Source organism: Artemia sp. Qi Xiang Cuo, chromosome 12 (assembly GCF_049724085.1).
Source record: "Artemia sp. Qi Xiang Cuo chromosome 12, ASM4972408v1, whole genome shotgun sequence".
NCBI classification, from domain to species: Eukaryota; Metazoa; Arthropoda; class Branchiopoda; order Anostraca; family Artemiidae; genus Artemia; species Artemia sp. Qi Xiang Cuo.
Genome location: NC_142805.1, coordinates 17,371,750 through 17,393,327, shown reverse-complemented (window position 1 = coordinate 17,393,327; position 21,578 = coordinate 17,371,750). Strand labels below are relative to the sequence as shown.

Genomic DNA, 21,578 nt, shown 5'->3' with positions numbered 1-21,578 from the left:
GTAAAAATATATCAGTAAAAATATCATTACATTCATCAAAATAATCACTATTATCGACAAAAATACACTCATGGAATCCGTGACGTAAAATAATCACCAAAGGTCCTTTACGTACGTGATTAATGAAAGCTGTGGATGGGCATGCCTCCGGCTATCTTTTGGTTCGGAGTTTTGCTACTCCTTTTTTCATATTTTTTTTCAAATTGGTATATAATTCTGTACATAAATACAGAATTATCCTATGTCGTATAAACATAAAATGCTACACAAACAAAATCAAAATGAAAAGCAAAAGAATAACTCACATTTAAATGGGTCTATATGATATTAATTAACAAGAAAATTATATTAATTAACATGATATTAATTAATCAAAGAAAATTATAGAGCCACATCAATCCAGCAGAAATATAATAACTTATAATAACTCAATAGTGACATAATGGTAAAAATACCGTTACATTCATCAAAATAATCACTATTACCGACAAAAATACACTCATGGAATTTTGGTAGAATTATTTAATCCTAAGAGTGACGTACATGGGCGCCCATAAGGAGGGGACGGGGGGGGGCCAAAACCCCCGGGCTGAATGATGTTGCCTTATTTTTATATTTTTGTTCTGAGATTTCTATCATATAGCATTAAAAGTGCCAATTAGACGAGGTTTGCTCCCCCCCCCCCTGGAATTCAGCTTATGGGCGTCCATGGCGACGTAATGGTAAAATACCATTATATTCATCAAACTAATCACAATTACCAACAAAAATACACTCATGGAATCTTGGTAGAATTATTTAATCCTAAGCGTGACGTAATGGTAAAAATACCATTACATTCATCAAACTAATCACTATTACCGACAAAAATACACTCATGGAATCTTGGTAGAATTATTTGATCCTAAGAGTGACGTTCATATACACATCTAGTTAGTTACTTTTTCAGACACAAGTTCTCTAAGTACCACAAGAGCCAACTGTATTCCAGTCATAGTTGTGGCTGTCTAACTATAGCTGTGGTAATCGTAAAATACTCCATAAATTCATTATCTTCATATGTTATGGATTGACAATGTGATTGTAATATGATTGACAAAGTTATGGATTTGTTTGCTCATATATATTAGATCATGATTGTACCAATAGCTGCAATATGTACATAGCAAAACACAGTACATAGTAACCAAAAGTTTAAAACCACATTTTGAAAAAAAAATTCCATGAAAATTTCTTTTTTGTTGAACAATCGAAATGATAACAATTATATATTGGTTCATTCATTTATCAAATTCACTGCATACAGAAATTATCATGAACTTAAAGAGGTCGAATCCCCTTGAACTGGCGGCAGATAAATATGAAAAGTGCACTATTGTACTCCCCATTGTTGAAACCCCCTAACTCTAGGTTTTGAACTCACATCCTGAAAATACAGATTTTTTTTGCATGGCTAGCAGTTGTGGGTCTAATTTTTTTCCCCCAGGGCAAGCAGGCTTCCACAGTATCATATGGGATTTTGAATGGCTCACTTAAAGACATTGATCATATCTTCATGCTCTTCTGTGAGTACTTCTTGATAATATCATTGTAAAGTAATATGTCGCAAAAAAACTTTTTGGTTCCATTTCTGGATATGAAAAGCTGGGAAGCAAAACAAGCATACCACATAATCACCATGGTCAAAAACACCATAATAACCATGGTAAGGTTAACAATATCTCCTCAATCCCTGTCCTCTAGAATCCAAAAATTAAGAAGCACGTTTTGAATTTGAATTGGGAATAACAAAAGTTACTTCTGAAACTGCCATCTCTTTTTGAAAATTTTAAGTATTAACTGAAAAGTACCAACATCAAGGATGTTAAGGGATTGTGAGAGGCTAAACAGAGCCATAAAAATAAGTCTTACTTTTGAATGCTACTTAAGGGCTTTTTACTTCTAAGGAAACATTCTGTTTTTAACATTGGGTTACTGCATAGTAAAGTGCTAGTTTTTCATAAATCTCAGGATATATGACAAGCCACATTATTTGAGCTGATTTTGCAAATAAATCTTACATAAACTGCAAAACAATCATCTTTATCTTTGGCTACATCTTTGCTCTTTACTTCCATCTCAAAAACTTTGTTCTTGTTTAGTTAGTTCTTGAAAAATACTCCACAATAATGGTTATGATAGCTTGGAATGTAGGGAAACAATTAACTCCAAATATGGCGAAAGTCACTGATTACCATTTAAAGAATGATGGCTACAATTTCACAACAGACCTAGTATAATCTTGATTTTAGATCATGAATTCATCATCTACAAATGTCAGGTATTATTGAAAAACATGGCAATGCACAGGCAGGGATACATCCAACAAATATCAAAGATTATGGAATCAATGAGTTTATACAATTAGAGTTGAATACTTTGCACCTCTATCAACTGCTTTTGACACCTGAAAATAATGCCTTAGGAAACTGCTGGTAGCAGCAAGGAAGAAAATGAAAAAGAACTTTGCAAAACTCATCCTGTCTCTGGTCTCTCATAAATCAGTTTTTATCTATTTGAAATATAGAGAAATAAATATATACCTTGAAAGAAAATTCCTCAGGATCCTTGGAGCAGGCTTTAGAGCATCAATTGTTATATATGTTCTATCTATAGGACAAGTCTGGTTTCTTGTTAACCACTCACTAATGCATCTATTACAAAACGCATGTTCACATGTTGGAGCCTTGAATAAAAAAAAAAATATATATATGTAGAGGCATATTTGGACACATTCAGAACTGAAGTAAAGTTTGATCGAATTTCCCAATGATAAAAAAGACTGTTGCTATTACAAGCAGCAAAGTGACAAAAATTGGATAAATTGCCTATGAAGGTTTTTGATGGGATGATCGAGAAGTTTGCGCTTCGAGTTTGTAGGAGGTTATGAGTGTGAGTTCCATTTATTTCAAATTTTTTATAGCACGTTTCAATACCTGCTCTGACAGCAGCAGTCTGAGCAAAAGGTTGGTTTCAGTTTTGATACTATTTTAGTTGATGAGAACATGCTCAGAGAAGATATATTGCTGCATTTATGGATTATTATCAGGACATTTTAGCATTTTTTTTTTGGTATAGCCTCTTGAATGGTGTTGACTTGAATGTTTGGTAAAGGGGGTTATTTAGTTGTACATCATTCTTGTAGGTCAGCATAATGCCTCCATGACAAAGTTGAAAGACAAGTGTTGGCAGCTACAAACATCCCAGGCTCCTATTGTATGGAAGATCATGTAGGCCAACTATAGACTTCTAAACACACCTCTGAACTCCTTTGATTGGGCTACTATCCTTCTCAAAAGAAGGGTGTAAGACATGTTCCAAAATTTAAAACAGGCCGGACTATAGCCTTAGAAAGACTGTAGGAGTGGCAACTTATGGTCTATTTGTGGAGATAAACTTAGAATTTGCTCTTATAATTTGATGTAGCGAGTGACGATGGAACTCCAGTTGTTGACGAATTAGCACTATTTGAAATGTAGATAATACTGGATGAAAACATAATAATCTTATCAATAGCGGCATGCTGCAAAGTATAAATTAAGGATTGCATTGTAATTTTTTTCTTTTTGCTTTGTATACATATTTGTTTTTTTTGCATGTTTACAGGATGGCTGGCCCCCAGCCCCCCATTCCACTTCCTGGCTGAGGGCCACGAAACGGAGATCAGCACCGCCGGTTTGGACCTTAAGGGTCTAGTGTCGTCATACTTACTTAGTTTTTTACTTATCACAAAAAACACATCCCTTCTCCTTCCAAAAGGCTCCATGGCTGGGAAACCAGATCAAGAGGAGAAAGAATAAATAAAAATAAATTGTAAAATATTATCATTACTTTGCTGATAATGCATCCAACCTTTACCCCTTAATATTCCCAAACATGGTTCTAGACATTTATTTCCACAGAATTTAGGGTTTTTTAAACTTGAGAATTTTATTTGAGTTGTGTGTAGTTTTTTTCTAGTTTAGTTGATAAGTGTTAAGGAAAGTATATAGATAAAATTCCTGCCAGATAAGTTGATCCCTGCTGAAAACTCCCCTGCAAAAAATGTTTGAGTGTTCCCAATAACAAATACTACATGTAAGCAGGGGCGGATCAAGAGCAAACACTTAGGGGAGCCCCATTGTGACTAGGGCGAATATGAAAAAAATCTTGGGGGGGGGGAGCAATGTGACAAAGATGCCAATAACTGACAAATTTATTTTGAAAAAAGAGTAAAAACGAAAAAATAGGGAAAGAGGGCATCAGAAAAAATCTTTTTTTTGGGGGGGGGGCACTTTGGATATTCTAGTGCCAGTAATGGACGAATTGCAAAATTTAAAAAGGCCCTAAAACTTCAGCAACAGGGTTCTCTGATTGTTTTGAAGTTAAGAGATGGAGGGAGATACTTCAAACAGTGCATTTCATGGCCAAAACATCCCAGCTGTTTTTCTAACACTTTTTACAGGGTGGGAAAGGGATCTCCTAGCATGGTTTAAAAAAAAGTCAGAAATAAAATAAAAGTTTTTTTTTTAACTGAAGATAAGGAGAAATATTTTGCGCTGCCTAAGTAAAGAACGATGTGGTCACAATGTTCATTTTTTCCCTCCATACCTGGGCACTTCGTATCGAAGCAGTTGTCGTAGAAACTTTGAAAAGGGCTCATTCGATTGAAAAATAGAGTGGCTAGTGCCCTTTTTAATAGTCGAAAGTGATTGGAGGGCAATTAGCCCCCTCCCCTACGCCCATCATTCCCCCAAATACATCCAATCAAAATTCTGAGATAGCCATTTTGTTCAGCGAGGTTGATTTCCAGATAGAAAATATGTTCTTGAGGAGGACACTCCCTCACAACCCTTGGGGCAAGGGTTTTAAGTTATGCCCTGGGACATAAAAGGTTTTAATAGAAGGCGTTGTCGTAGAAACTTAAAAAAGACTCATTCGATTGGAAATTCAAAGGGCTAATGTCCTTTTTAATAGTCGACAGTGATTGGAGGGCAACTAGCCCCCCCCCCACGCCTATCAATCCCCTCAACCAATCCAAGCAAAATTTTTAGACATCCATCTTGTTCAGCGTAGTTGATTTCCCGATAGAAAATATGTTTTGAGCAGGAAACTCCCTCACAACCCTCGGGGCAAGGGTTTTAAGTTATGCCTTGGGGGCATAGTAGGTTTTTTATAGAGGGCGTTGTAGTAGAAACTTCAAAAAAGGCTCATTCGATTGGAAATTCAAAGGGCTAGTGCCATTTTTAATAATCGAAAGTGATTGGAGGGCAACTAGCTCCCCCCAAGCCCATCATTCCCCCAAAACATCCAATCGAAAGATAGACATTTTGTTCAGAGTAGTTGATTTTCAGATAGAAAATATGTTTTTGAGGAGGACACTCCCCCATAACCCTCAGGGCAAGGGTTTTAAGTTATGCCCTGAGAGCAAACAAGAATGATGTTGGCACAATGTATCATTTATTATTTTTTTCCTTTAGAGCAGGGCACTCTGTATCGAAGAAGTTGTCGTAGAAACTTCGAAAAGGGCTCATTCAATTGGAAATTGGAGTGGCTTGTGCCCTTTTTAGTAGTCGAAAGTGATTGTAAGGCAAGTAACACAACTTACACGTCCACCATTTCCCGGAACACATCCAATCAAAATTTTGAGATAGCCATTTTGACCAGCTTAGTTGATTTTAACATAGAAATTATGTTTTTGAGGAGGATATTCCCCCACAGCCTTAAGGGCAAAGGTTGTAAGTTATGCTCTGGGGGCATATAAGGATTTTATAGAAGGTGTTGTCGTAGAAACTTCAAGAAAGGCTCATTCGATTGTAAATTCAAAGGGCTAGTGCACTTTTTAATAGTCGAAAGTGATTGGAACTAGCCCCTCCCCACGCCTATCCTTCCCCCAAACCCATCCAATAAAAATTTTTAGATAGCTATTTTGTTCAGCGTAGTTGATTTCCAGATAGAAAATGTTTTTGAGTAGGACACTCCCTCACAAACCTCGGGGCAAGGGTTTTAAGTTACGCCCTGAGAACAAATGAGAACGATGTTGGCACAATGCATCATTTATTATTTTTTTTTCCATTAGAGCAGTTCACTCCGTATCAAAGAAGTTGTCGTAGAAACTTCGAAAAGGGCTCATTCAATTGGAAATTGGAGTGGCTTGTGCCCCTTTCAATAGTCGAAAGTGATTATAAGGCAACTCACACAACTTCCACGTCCACCATTTCCCGGAACACATCCAATCAAAATTTTGAGATAGCCATTTTGATCAGCGTAGTTGATTTCAAGATAGAAATTATGTTTTCGAGGAGGACATTCCCCCACAGTCTTCAGGGCAAGGGTTGTAAGTTATGCTCTGGGGGCATACAAGGTTTTTATAGAAGGTGTTGTCATAGAAACTTCAAAAAAGGCTCATTCGATTGGAAATTCAAAGGGCTAGTGCCCTTTTTAATAGTCGAAAGTAATTGGGAGGCAACTAACACCCCTTCCACGTTCACCATTTCCCCGAACACATCCAATCAAAATTTTGAGATAGCCATTTGTTCCAAACAGTTTTAAGTTCAGGCAATTATACCTTTGAGCAGGACACTCCCCTCACAGTCTTCAGGGTAAGGGTTATAAGTTATGCCCTGTGGGCATATTTTTTTTTTTATTGAAATCTTTGTCATAGAAACTTGAAAAAGGGCTCATTCAAAAGGAAATTCAAAGATCTAGTGCCCTTTTTAATAGCCGAAAGTTATTTGAGGGCAACTAACCCCCTTCTCTCACCCAACTATTCCCCAAACACATCCAATCAAAATTTTGAGATAGCCATTTTTTTCAGCGTTGTTGATTTTTAGATAGAAATTATGTTTTTGAGGAGGGCACTCCCTCACGGCCCTCAGGGCAAGGGTTGTAAGTTACGCCCTGGGAGCATAAAAGGTGTTTATAGAAGGCGTAGTCGTAAAAACTTCAAAAAGGGCTCATTCGATTGGAAATTGAAATGGCTAGTGCCCTTTTTAATAGCCAAAAATGACTGGAAGGCAACTAACACCTTCTACGCTCACCATTTCCCCAAACATATCCAATCAAAATTTTGAGATAGCCATTTTGTTCCACGCAGTTTAAAATGCAGGAAATTATACCTTTGAGCAGGACACTCCCCCCACAGTCTTCAGGGCAAGGGTTATAAGTTATGCCCTGGGGGCATACAAGGTTTTTATTGAAATCTTTGTCGTAGAAACTTGAAAAAGGGCTCATTCAATTGGAAATTTAAAGGGCTACTGCCCTTTTGAATAGTCGAAAATGATTTGATGGCAACTAACCCCCCCTCTCACGCCCATTTTTCCCCAAACACATCCAATCAAAATTTTTACATAGCCATTTTATTCAACGTAATTGAAAGTTTTGGAAATTAGGTCTTTAAAGATGACAGCCCACCCCCCCCTCCACAATCCTCAGGGGAAGGGTTGTTAGTTATGCCCTGGGAGCATGTAAGGTTTTTATAGAAAGCGATGTTGTAAGAACATTAAAAAGGGCTCATTCAATTGAAATGGCTAGTGCCGTTTTATTAGTCGAAAGCGATTGAAGGGCAACTAGCCCCCCTTTCACGCCCACCATTTCCCCAAACACATCCAATCAAAATTTTGAGATATCCATTTTGTTCAACATAGACGAAAGTTCGGGAAATTAGGTTTTTTAGGATGATAACCCCCTCAGCTCAGTGCAAGTTATACCCTTGGGGCATATAGGGTTTATATAGAAAGTTGTTGTAAAAATTTCAAACAGGGCTCATTTGTTTGGAAATAGAAATTACCCTTTTTAATAGTTGAAAGTAACTGGAGAATAATTGACCCCCCCCCCTCACGCCCACCTTTTCCCCAAACATATCCAATCATCATTCTCAGGTAGCCATTTTATTCAACGTAGTTGAAATTTCTTAAAATGAGGTCTTTAAGGATGAACCCCCTCCCCCCCCACAGCCCTCAGGACAAGGGTTGTAAGGTATACCCTGGGGGTATATAAGGTTTTTATTGAAAGCGTTGTTGAAGAAACGTCAAAAGGGCTCATTTGATTGGAAATTGAAAGGGCTAGTGCCCTTTTTAATAGTCGATAGTGTTTGGAGGGTAACTAAGCCCCCTCTCACGCTCACCATTCCTCCAAACACATCCAATCAAAATTTTCAGATAGCTATTGGTTCAACGTAGCAGAAAGTTCTGAAATTTAGGTCTTTGAGAATGACACCCCCCGGCAGCCCTCAGGGCAAGGGTTGTAAGTTATGCCCTGGGGGCATACAAGATTTTTATTGAAAGTGTTGTCATAGAAACTTCAAAAGGGCTCATTTGATTGGAAATTGAAAGGGCTACTGCCATTTTTAATAGTTGAAAGTGATTGGAGAGTGACTATCGCCCCTCTCACGCCCACCATTTTGCCAAACACATCCAATCAAAATTTCTAGATAGCCATTTTGGTTAACGTAGTTGAAAGTTCTGGAAATTAGGTCTTACAAGATGATGACCACCCTAACAGCCCTTAGGGTAAGGGTTGTAATTTATTACAATCTTAGGGTTGGGTGTCTGTTTGTATCTTGTACAGTAAACACCAAAAGGTTAGTTTTTTTGTTGTTTTTTTCTTCTTTTCTTTTTTTGTTTAGCACTGAGGACGACTTGGCAGAGGCCCTTGTCGAAACATTTGCTTTTTTTCGCCTTCATGTTTTTGACACTGGCTGACAAAATCCTCGTTTTCTCACCCTTTTTTGGTTTTACTTTCATTTATTCTGTCCTTTCCTCTCTTAACTTTAAGTTGTAATTTATGCCCTGGGGGCATGTAAGGTGTTTATAGAAAGCGTTGTCGTTTCAAAAAGGGCTCATTTGATTGGAAATCGAAAGGCCTAGTGCCCTTTTTAATAGTCGAAAGTGACTGGAAGGCTTGACATTATTTTAGCGAAGATCGATGTGGGTATAGTGGATTATTTTTTGTTGTTTAGACCAGGGCAATTCGTATCGAGGGAGTTGTCGTGGGAACTTCGAAAAGGGCTCATTAGATTGAAAATAGATGGGCTGACGCCCTTTTTAATAGTCAAAAGTGATTGGAGGGCAACTAATCCCCCTCCACGCCCAACATTTGCACATTATGTTTAAAAACTAAATGTTGCCTTAACATTAAATCAAAATGTATTACCTGTATTACCCAATAAAGCATCTCAGCAGTATCCCAAGAACGACTGAGGGTATTATGTTCAGACTTTCGGGGCTACTTCTGCTCTTAAAATTTGACCAAATCAAAATAGCGTAAGCGTATTCAAGCTATCAAAGGAAGTAAACATATTTTTTTCCAAATGGTATCAAGTTTTCCATTTCAGGTCAACTAGAGGAGGTATGAAACTAAATTACAACTATTTGTGTCTAGATTTTTAAAAGGGTGTATATTGTTAAAAATTGCTGAAATCTTTTCTCCAGCATACAAATGGCAGGCCAAACTATTAAGTCTTAAAAAAAGAAAAGATTTAAAGCATTATTTTCTTTTTCCCTGAAAAGACTATGTCAATATAAAACGAACAGAAATTAATTAAAAAAACTTTTTCCACAAAATAAGTTTTTCAAAGAAAAGTAAAGAACTCCATTAAACAAAAAATGAGCAAAAATAAAATCAAATAATCTACCAAGCGTGAAATTACCCCAGATCAGCATCAATAAATAAATGGAACCCAAAACGAACAGAAATTACAATAAATAATCGAGTCAAACTCAAAACGAGCAGAAATTAACATAAGTTGGGCACAAAACCCCTATGCCTTCCCAAGGCAAGAACAAAATTTGCACTTTACTGAAAAAAAATACAAATGAATGTACATTGTCAGTTTAATATACACATACTGATATTTAGTAATCAAAATGTTGATATTATTTGATTTATTAAAGTTATAAAAGTAAAAACATTTATATTTTTTCAGTAAAGGGCAAATTTCGTTCTGGCCTTGGGAAGGCATAAGGGTTTTGAGCCCTACTTATGCAGAGTTTTGCTCGCTTTCTGCTTGACTCGAGTAATAGCTTTAAAACTGACTTGTTCTTCATTTCGTTTACTCATCTATGGCTATTTTATGTAGTTTCACGCTCGGTCGAGAGTTGTTATTTAGTTTTTTGAATTTTTGGTTTAATGAAGCTCATCACTTTTCTTTGAAAAACTTATTTTGTGGAAAGTTTTTTTTAATTAACATACAAAAAAAACTACCCCTTTCCTCATTTACTAAAGTTTGACTTCTGTACAAATTCTTTAAGAACCACTCCTAAAAACAAAATAGCTACTGATTCAATTTAAAGGTATATGGGCTGAAATAAGAGTGATACAAGGCTTTATAAATGGGAAATATATATGGAAGAAGGGGGTGGGTTAAGCTTTTAAAATTAGTTAGCTATTTTTTTTCTATAGTATGAAGACTATACTAAAATATAGATTAAGAGGATGAGAAGCAGAGGCTATGGATAAAATTGCTGAAAAAACAACAAAGGGAGGGAAAGGAATACAAAAATAAAGATACAAACAGGAATGTGGCTAGTAGAAGGAAAAGAATAAAACTAAAGCACAACAAATATTTTGGCTGTACAAAAGAAGGTGTCTTCAATGCTGAGAAAACTTAGGATAAAAACTCAAATAACCAAAATTCAAACAAAATCCAAAAACCAAGAAATAGACACAACAAATATCAATATCTGCAATTTTTGCTACTGTGACTGAGTGTTGCAGAAGCTAATAGAGTTACTTCAATGAGAACACTAAAGCAACTGGATAAAATAAAACTATTTATCCTGTTACAAAATTAGCCTATTGCTTGCGACTACTGCTTCAATTCTCCTATGTATTGTATTTGATCTAGTCCTCAGGTGATTTTGTAAAAACTTTATAACCTGCATTAGCTAATGGTTCACTTTTAAGGAGAACGTTATATATCAGGTCAATATTCAAATTACCTGTATCCTGTATCTCTGTTTATTGAAATACTAGTAAGAAGGTTTTTTTTTGTTTTTAATTGCCTCCCTAATCCACAGTGTGAACCCTCTATTGTTAGAAATGGTTGCGGCATTGTATGTTATGAACAGTGTGATAGAAAATGTGTTCTGTCAAAACTTAAACAAAAGTTTTAGAAGGCTTACTAAATTTCATACCTTTATCTAATTAGTTAGTGCTTAATAAATTGTTCAACAAATTTTGGGTCAGTTTGACCAATGTAAAACACCACACATAAAAAGGATTCTATACACCTCACCAACCAAATTGCCACAAGTTAAATCATTCCCAGAATTTAGGAAACTGCTTAATGCTCTAGTTGACTGAAAGCGTCAATATTATATTTGCATAAAATCTGTTTAAGCTTTTCCCCTAGACCAGGTAGACATGGTACAGAAATATAACTTTTAGTCAAATTCAGAATACTATGAAACTAGATTTACTGTAAAATTAGGGGGGGGGGGGGAAAAGAAAAAAAGGTTCATGCAAAATGTACTAATTATGATTATTCTGCATATTATAAAGTATGAATTGCTTTCTTAACATGTTTCCAAATGTGGAGTTATCTAGACTCATACTGGATTATATAGCAACAGCATAATTAATTTTAAATTCATTTTATTCTGGTGCTTTGGTGCTCTCATTGAAGCTACTCTATTAGCTTCAATGACACTCAGTCACTTTTGTGACAATTGTAGATGTTGATAGTCTATTTGTTGTTTTTATATCTTTGTTTTACCTTAAATTGCAGCTAGGAGCAATCTAAGGATTTCTCCTTGTAGAGCTCTGGCATGATGACTAGTTGTATGCAAGGATCACTGGTGACCAGATGCTGCTCCATCTTTGGTAGCATCCCAATTGAATTTACACTCTCAGGAGGACCACTCAGCATCTAGCCTTTGTTTAAAAACATCAACAGATTCAGTAGTAGCTGTATTATTAGATAATTTGTTACAATTGTTGACAATATGGGTAGAAAAGAATTGAGTATGGACTCTAGATGTTGTAGATTGCTTGACAAGTTTCAGGTGATGACCTCTAGTTCTTGAATTGGTAATAACAGTAGGGAATAATGCTGGGAGAATATTAGCCTTCAATAACTTAAAGGCTAAAATGGCATCCCCTCTATTTCTCCTGTATACAAGTGTAGGGAGTTTCAGCTTTGAACGTCTTACAGGGTAGGGAAGCTCTTACATGCCAGGTATCACTTTAGTGGCACGTCTCTGCACATCTTTAAGAACTTTTATATCTTTTTTAAAATATGGAGAGGCAAGTGACATTCCAACTTCAAGCTTAGGATGTACAAGTCCCTTATAAAGAAGACTGATAAGCTTAGGACGTACAAGTCCCTTATAAAGATGACTGATGACTTTTGAAGAACAAGTAGAAATGGTATGCTTAATCAAACCCAAGGTTGAACTAGCTCCAGCAGCAGACCTCGTAGCATGAGTGCTAAATTTTAATTCATTGTCAATAGTGACACCAATATCTTGCTCATTATTTACAGAGGAGAGTGGGTGATCTAAGAAAAAGTGGTCGAGAGTGGGTGGAGCGGCAAGGATTCTGTTTGCCAAAGTGAATGATATGACACTTGGCAACATTGAATTCAAGAAGCCAGGCCTCAGCCCATTGACCCAGCAGTTGAAGATTATTTTGCAACAGGGCATGATCTTCAAAGGACAAAGCTGGTCCAAGAAGCTTCTGGTCATCTGCATTGATTTACTGCTGATAATGGAAGGAGCATCATTGATGAAAATATTAGATAGTGTAGGACCCAAGACACTTCCCTGAGGAACACCACTCAGAACATGCATTGAGAAAAAAGAACACAATCTCCAGAGTCATAAACAACTGAACACATTGGTTTTGCAAATAAAGACAATCAAGGATCCAGAGCAGGGGTTTCTCTTCAAGCTTAAGTGCGCGCAATTTAATTGCAAGTCATTTGTGACACTCTTTGTCAAAAGCTTTAGAAAAGTCAAGCAGAATCATGTCAGCAGGCACCCCAATATCAAGCAACTTGGTGATGTGATCATATGATTCAAGGAGATTAGTGTCAACAGATCTTCCAGAACAAAAGCCACGTTGTGAACTGTGTAAAACATTGTTTGCATCAAGGTGTTTAACAACTGCAGAATTGATTATTCTTTCAAGGACCTTAACAACTGCTGATGGGTCAATAATTTTCAGTAAGGTCCTTTCTATCTTTTTAAAAAATAAGAATGATATGTGCATTTTTCCAATCCTGAGGTAGTCTAGAAAGATTTAATGATAATTTTAACAGCAGGGAAAGAGGTTGACACAACACTGTATGACATTTGTGTAGGATACAAGGGTGAATGCAATCTGGGCCAGCAGATTTATTCAGTTTGAGGGATGTCAGTTCCTTTAGAACCAAAGTATCTGTAATCAAAATTGGTTCCATATTATGTGATACATAATATAAGGGAGGTGTAGGATATACAATACTGGTGTTGGACAAAAAAAACAGAAGAGAAATATTGATTGAAAATTTCAACTTTCAGTTCAGGATCAGCAACTGATTTACTATCATGCAGGATATCTGGGATTGTGCATCTACTGCTACATTTTCGAGTGGCATAATGCCAGAACGATTTAGGGTTATCCTTAACTTCCTCTGCCAGTTTTCCCTCAAACCTTCTCTTCAACACCTTTATTTGGTTTGTTGTTTGATTACAAAAGGATTTGTTGTTTGATTACTAGATAATTTTCTGTGGTCTTATTTTTTCTATAGCGGTTCCATGCTCTGTGTTTTCTATTGATTAGCTTGCTAACTCTAGTAGTTAAAAAAGGGAAATTTTTGCCTGTTTTACCTGAAAAATTCTGGTGCATGACTTTTCAATGTTCAGAGTTTCCGTTTTTACATTTGAACGACTCTCCTCAATATCATCAGAAATAAGCTCCTTCCAGTTGACTTTGGCAAGTTTTTCAGAGACTATTTTGTAGTTTGAATACTTTTGTTGATTAGAGGAAGGCGGTTTGGTAGATAGACATAACTCTGAAATAATTACTAAATGGTCACTATTACCAACAGGTGTGGCTATAGCATTCTTAATAAGAAGGTCAGGGTTACTGAGCATACCCAGAGCAAGAATGCTGGAGACTTGACCTTCCCTGTGATGAGTTGGTTGTGAGATTGTTTGACAGAGGAAATTATCAGAGAGGGGAGACAAAAAAGGAGAATCTCTTATTACAAAACCCAGATTCACCAATCCATTGAAGTTCAGGAAGATTAAAGTCCCCCATAGGGACAAGATCATAGCTGGCAAAATTGGTCATCATGTGAGACAACATGGCAGCCAAATTAGATTCAGAGTCCATAACACACAAAGCACTGGGCTTGTATAAACAACACCCACTACAATTGAAATTATTTGATTGCGTAATTTAATCCAAACAGACTCAATTCCATCAGTATTCAGAGAATTGAATTGAATGAGACAAACATTTAGTCCATCTCTTATATAAAGGCAAACTCCATGGTGTCAAAGTGGGGACTTCAGATTAGAAAATAGTTGGTAATCCTTGATTTTGTCAAGAGTTAAAACTGACAAGACATTTTTGGTGAAACTTCTGTAATTGCTGCAACATCTACTCCTTCAGATTTCATACAAAAGGAAAGTTCAGAAAGCTTATTAGGGAAGCTATCAACATTGGAGCTAAGGAATCTCAGTCCCTGAGAGGTAGGAATCTGAGAGGATACAGGAACTAAAGGACTGGTAAGATGGTTGGGTAGAGCACTATGAAACAACAAAGAAGAAACACAAGGTAAGCAAGTTGTTGTTGAAGAAACAAGAGAAGTGTCAGCATCAGAAAGGGAACTATTATTACTAAGTTCACTCCTAGAGCAATGAGAGACAGAATTAGGTGATGCAAGTCCATAAACATTTAAACAATTATAAGAGGTAGATGGAGTCACAGACATTAGTGGGATATTTAAGTGGTTGGGGGAAGTGCTCCAACTGGCAAGTTTTTTTTTAATGATGGCACCATTACAAATAATCAAATCTGCCTCTCCCTTGGCTTTTCTGCATTTCAGCTTCTCAACTAGAGCTTTGTGCTTATGCAGTCTTCCTTAGGACTATCACCATAGAAACTGATTGATCCTTTTGTCTCAAAGGATTTCCATATTATTTGCTTTCTAAATTCAGTTGATGGTAAATAGAAGAGAAGGGGGGGGGCTACCGGATTGTTGATGGCTATTAGAAAGTCATTTTACTTGGACTGGGGGGGGGGGCACAGATGTCCACTCCACAATTGCATAACAGATAATTGTACAGGAAAACTGCAGGGGGATACCATATGCAACAATGTTAAGATGTCTTTCAAAATGCTGGCGCTATGAACATGCTATCCAACAAACATCAGATTCAGTTAATTGGGCTGACAGAAGTTGAGATAAGTTAGAAGACACTGTAAAAACCACTAGGTCCTGAACTGTTGAAACAGAACAAACTGATTGCAGTGAATTTTCAATAAGTAATTTCCTGTTTGCAATATCACTAGACTGGGCAGAAATGTCACTTCTCAGTTGGAAGTGTTTGGGTCAACTGACTAGTGGTGGCAAACTCCTGCTCAAGATCTTCCCTGAAAGATTTCAAGAAATTATCCATAACTGATGCTAGCTTATTTATCATAGCTTGCTCACTAGAGGGGGGAGGGTTAAATTTGCAGGCTGGACATGACCAGGAACATTTAAGGGATTGCATGATTTTGCTTAATAATTTATATTCTCCAGGGGTTAGGTCCAGACATTCTCCACAGATCCACTTCTCACAAATATCACTCTCACTCTATGGCAGAGGGGCCCTCATCCAGTTCTCTAGAACAGGCATCACATTTGTCATTGCCTTTATTTGGGCTTACCTGTTTTCTCTTAGCTTTGCTGGACATGATATAGTCAATTAACTCAAGAAATTAAACCAAACAGGATCAGGCTATATGCTAGACTACTCAGAGTTGGGCTACTACCTGAAAGAGGATCTCTTCTAAAATCTACTAAATCCAACAAAAAAAGAAAAATACTTCTCAGCAGCAACTTCTCAAGCTGTCAAAATTGAAATATTGGAATGAATTGCAAAAAACAGAAATTCAATAGTAAACAAGTCAGAAGATTTGAAAAACAGATTTTATCTGAATAAATACATCAACAGAGTCATCTATTACAGCAGAACCATCTACCACATAAGCAAATTTATCAGTATTATCACTTTGATCATAGCCAATGATAGGCTAAAAACCAAAATTAACACTTATAACAAACTTGACAGATTCCAAACTCCAATTCATGTATTATAACTTTAAAAATAGAACACTTGGTCAGACGATAAAACAGTGATTTTGTATTATTAAAAATTTAGACTCTGGGCCAATACTTCATCACAATCATCACTGATGTTTTGAATGATCCTCATTTTGGATTATGTTTTTATTTTTTATTTTCTCAGCATTGAAAATGCCTTGTGTTATACAGGCAAAATATCTGTATTGCCTTAGTTTAATCTTTTGCTTCTATTGGACATAGTCCTTTTGTTTCTTCCTCATAAGATTTCTCTCTCTTTGTCCATACCCAGCAAGACTAGCAAAGCTGAAACTCCCAACACTTGTAAACAGGAGAAATGGAGGTGATACCATTTTAACCTATAAGTTAATGAGGGCTAATACACTCCCACCATCATTTCTCACTGTTTGTCCTGACTCAAGAATTAGAGGTCATCGCTCAAAACTTGTTAAGCAGCCTACCTATCCAGAGTCCACATTCAATTCTTTTCCTTAAGAATTGTCAAACATAAGAATAAACTCTCTGAAACAACTTTTACTGCTGAATCTGTGGACATCTTCAAACAAAAGACAAGATGCTGCATGGTTCTTTTGGATGGAAGTGGTCCTTCTGGAAGACTGGATGGGAGTGTAAACTCAACTGGGAAAATATGGATCAGCATAGTGTACCTGGTCACTAAAAAATCCTGAATACAACTCAAATCATCAACTTTGGAGCTGTACAAGGAGAAATCCTTTGACTACTCCAAGATGAAATTTAAGGCAATTGTCATGGCTGGCCAGTTTGGGTTTAGATCTTTCATTTGTAAAACTGCTGAACATAAGGAAGACATAAGTAAACAGCATAATAGCAAAATATTGTACTGGGATGTTAATAAATTGAGAGGGAATAGTAAATTCGACTTGTCCTGGTAAAATTCTAGTTTAGCTACTTTTGCTATGATGGAAAGGGGTTAGGTTAGGAAAATGAAACTTTCAGTCATTACTCTAAGGCCAAAAACATACTTTGGGAAGGTATTGTCAAGCTTCCATGTAAATGTTTTTCTGATTCCTAAGTCTTAGAAATTTGCCTACTTGACAGATCTATACCAATTGAAATCTTGACAAAACAACATTTTACCTTAATTTTCAGTATCAGTTTCTTTTCTTCTTGTTTTAGCTCTTGTTGAAAATACAATTCCTATTATTTGAGTAGAATTTTTGAGTCACATCAATGGGTATTTTCTTAATTTAGAAAATATATTTGCAGATCTTTGAAACCTCATGCATAGGATAAAGCAAAGTTGTGAAGTTAAAAACACTTTTGCTGTACTTCATTTAAGCAGAAGATCAATTTTGCAAGGTTTCACTTTTATAAGACAAAGATTTTTAAAGGTCATCAAAGATTGGGACCCTCTAGAGGGAGAAGGAGTGGAGGGAAAGTTTCATTTTCATAACCTAGCCCCTTTCCAAGATAGCAAAAAGTAGCTAAACTAAAATTTTACCCTTGTCCCAGTAAAAGATGAGAATTGGGCTACAACTAGCAATAAAAAAAGAAAGATAGGCAGAACCTTATTGAAAATGTGCTAAAGCATGATGAAGCTACAGGGAAAAATATAGAAAATAATGAAAAAGTTTGTGACACTTGGAATGTAAAAGAACATTTTGTCCATTTGCTGAGGAAGAATTAATATCAGTACTGAAAGGATTAAAAAGTAATAAGGCCCCATTTGCTGAGAGTGAGATAAGCATTTTCTAAATAAGGAGGTTCTGAAGTTAAGAGATCAATTAGGCTACTATACAAAGAAAAGTATCAAGCAGCATTCACCTGCATGTCTAGCTAGAATCCCATGTCTAGCCTGACTTCAATGTCTAGGCAACAACCATTCACAAGTAAAATTTAATGCTTAGCTAAAACTACAAATTTAGTTTCAAATAGATTACAGTTGTCATTTCAAGCCAATCAAGACAGCTTATGCCAGCAAAACTTCCAAAATTGTAATCCCTATTTTTGCTGTCATAATGGATGAGATAAGCCAAACAATTGCCTGACCTACATGGCAGGTCTAGCCTATACCTATTCAAATTTGGACAAAACAATATTTTATCTTAATTTTCAGTCATCAGTTTCTTTTCTTCTGGCTTCAGTTCTGAAAATGCAATTCCTGTTATTTGAGTAAAATTTTAGGTAAATATCTACCAAATCATATTATTGACTTATGAATAAAGTGAATATACCACTCAATGCCTTTTTTATGCTGATTACAAATATAATAATCATTTCTATTGGATATGAATTTCAGTCCCCCCCCCCCTAGCCTATATATTCCAATTCAGGGTATATATTTCTACAGTAGGGGGGGGGGTGACAAATTTTGTTTTTGATTTAAATGGGAGGTAAGTTTAAATGGTAAATTTCTAACAAATCATATTATTGAGTTAGGAATAAAGTGAATACACCATTCTGTGCCTTTTTTTATGCTGTTTACAAATATAATAATCATTTCTATTGGAAATGAATTTCAGCCCTCTTATATATGCCAATTCAGGGTTAGGTTATAGAAATATATACCCTGAATTTGCATATATAGGGGGGGGTTCTGAATTTCATTTCAAATAGAAATTATTACTATATTCATAATCAGCATAAAAAAAAGGCATTGAGTGGTATATTCACTTCATGTGTGAGTCAATAATATGATTTGGAAGAAATTTACCATTTAAACTTTATCCCCACACCCCCCCCCCTAATGTAGAAATATATACCCTAAATTGGCATATATAGGGGAGGGAGGGGGGGGGCTAAAATTCATTTCTGATAGAAATGATTATCATATTTGTAATCAGCATAAAAAAAGGCATCAAGTGGTATATTCACTTTGTGTAAGTCAATAATATGATTTGGTAGATATTTACCAAATTTTAAGCCATATCCATGTTTTTTTTCAAAATTTAGGAATCGTATTTGCATATCTTTAAAAACTTATGAATTGAGACATAACAGTTTTGAAGCTGAAAACAATTTTGTTGTGCTTCATTTAAGCAGAAGATCTATTTTGAAAGATCTCACTTTTACAACACATATTTTTAAAGGTCAGGACCCTCTGGAAAGAGAAGGAGTGGAGGTAAGTACTTCAAAATACCTTCCCAGGACATAATTTAGCCTGTAGACCCATGCCTGAGAGTCTCATTTTTCTAACCTAATCCCCTTCCAAGACATCCAAAAGTAGTTAAAGTAGAATTTTACCCTCAATAATATGATTTCGTAGATATTGACCAAATTCTACTTTAGCTACTTTTGGCTATCTTGGAAAGGAGTTTGGTTAGGAAAATGAAAATTTCAGGGATAGATCTACAGGCTAAAGTATGTCCTGGGAAGGTATTTTGAAGTACCTACCTCTACTCCTTCTACCTCTAGAGGGTCCTGACCTTTGATGACCTTTAAAAATCTGTGTTATAAAAGTGAAACCTTGTAAAATAGATCTTCTGACTAAAATGAAGTCCAACAAAATTGTTTTTGGACTCACAACTTTGCTCAATCCTGATTTATAGAGTTTTAAAGATATGCAAATACATTTCCTAAATTTTGAAAATTAACATTGATATGGCTTAAAATACTACTCAAATAACAGGAATTGGATTTTCAGAACTAAAGCCAGAGAAAAAGAATCTTATAACTGAAAATTAAGGTAAAATGTTGTTTTGTCAAAATTTCAATAGGTATAGACTTTTCACGTAGGCCAATTTCAGGATCCTCTAGAGGGAGAAGGAAAGGAGATAAGTACTTCAAACTACCTTCTCAGGACATATTTTAGCCTGTAGACCCATCCCTGAAAGTTTCATTTTCCTAACCTCACCCCTTTCCAAGATAGGCAAAAGTAACTAAAGTAGAATTTTACCTTATTGAGTTAGGAATAAAGTGAATACCCCATTCAATGCTTTTTTTATGCTGATTACAAATATAATAAGCATTTTCATCAGAAATGAATTTCAGCCCCCCCCCCCCTATATAGGCGATACAAAACCAAACCCTGAATTGGCCTATATAGGGGGGGGGCTGAAACTCATTTCCAATAGAAATGCTTATTATATTCGTAATCAGCATAAAAAAGGCATCGAATGGTGTATTCACTTTTGTCCTAACTCAATAATATGATTTCATAGATATTGACCCCTTTTTTATGCTGATTACAAATATAATAAGCATTTCTATCAGAAATGAATTTCAGCCCCTCCCCCCTATATATACCTAATCCAACCTAACCAATCCTGAATTGGCATATATAGGCTAGGGGGGGGGGGGGCTGAAATTCATTTCTGATAGAAATGTTTATTATATTTGTAATCAGCATAAAAAGAGGCATTGAATGGTGTATTCACTTTAGTCCTAACTCAATAATATGATTTTGTAGATATTGACCTAGAATTTTACCTAACTGAAAATTAAGGTAAAAAGTTGTTTTTGACATATTTTAGCCACTAGACCCATCCCTGAATGTTTCATTTTCCTAACCTAGCCCCTCTCCAAGATAGTAAAAAGTGGCTAAAATAGAATTCAACCCAAATATTTTAGAAATTTCAGATCTAGAACTTGATAATATAAGCAAATCCTTATACAATTCAAGCAAACACCTCATCAATAATAACCTATAGCCTATGCTGTTATAGTGGCTGAGCTAGGGTCATAAGAGAATGGTTGGCAATGGCTAAATTTGAGGGCTATCTCTCCTTTTTCATGCAGCTTGAGCTCTCCTCAAAAAAAAATATATATATTTTATAAAACCTTATTGCTTACATAAGTGGGCCCAATTCCACTTCCTAAAATGATTTGTTTACCTCTAGAAAATGAACGTGATGATGTAGTGACATATGACTTAACAGACGTCATAATAGGTGGCAGGCAATATATAAATACATTTTAGATTTTGAATTTGAGAGAAACATTTAGGCTAAATGGTTACTACTGAACAAAAAGAAAATATAGGTAAGAAGTATATCAAGGTTTTTGTGGTTTTAATAGCCCAAATATTTATAGGCTATCTAAAGCAGAAAATACTTTTATTGTAGGTTTGGGATGACTTGGCTGTTTCTATATGTTAGAGATGGGTCAATATATACCAAATCATATTAGGCCTATTGAGTTTCAAATAAAGTGAATACACCATTCAATGGCTTTTTTTATGCTGATTACGAATATAATAAGCATTTCTATCGGAAATGAATTTCAGCTCTTCCCCCCCCCCCCCTATATATGCCAATTCAGGGTTAGGTTAGGTATAGCCTATATAGGGGGGGGGGCTGAA

At 35.9% G+C, this 21,578-nt stretch overlaps 1 protein-coding gene across 3 annotated transcripts in view; it reads right to left on the bottom strand.

Moving 5' to 3' along the window:
• LOC148945850 (E3 ubiquitin-protein ligase NRDP1-like) overlaps positions 1-21,578 on the bottom strand; it is a 185,701-nt gene that overhangs the window by 90,413 nt on the left and 73,710 nt on the right. For all 3 annotated transcript variants that reach the window (XM_089098477.1, XM_089098476.1, XM_089098478.1), the window contains exon 3: positions 2,583-2,725. In XM_089098477.1, coding sequence (XP_088954603.1) covers positions 2,583-2,725 — 143 coding nt within the window. The remainder of the gene's footprint in view (positions 1-2,582; positions 2,726-21,578) is intronic.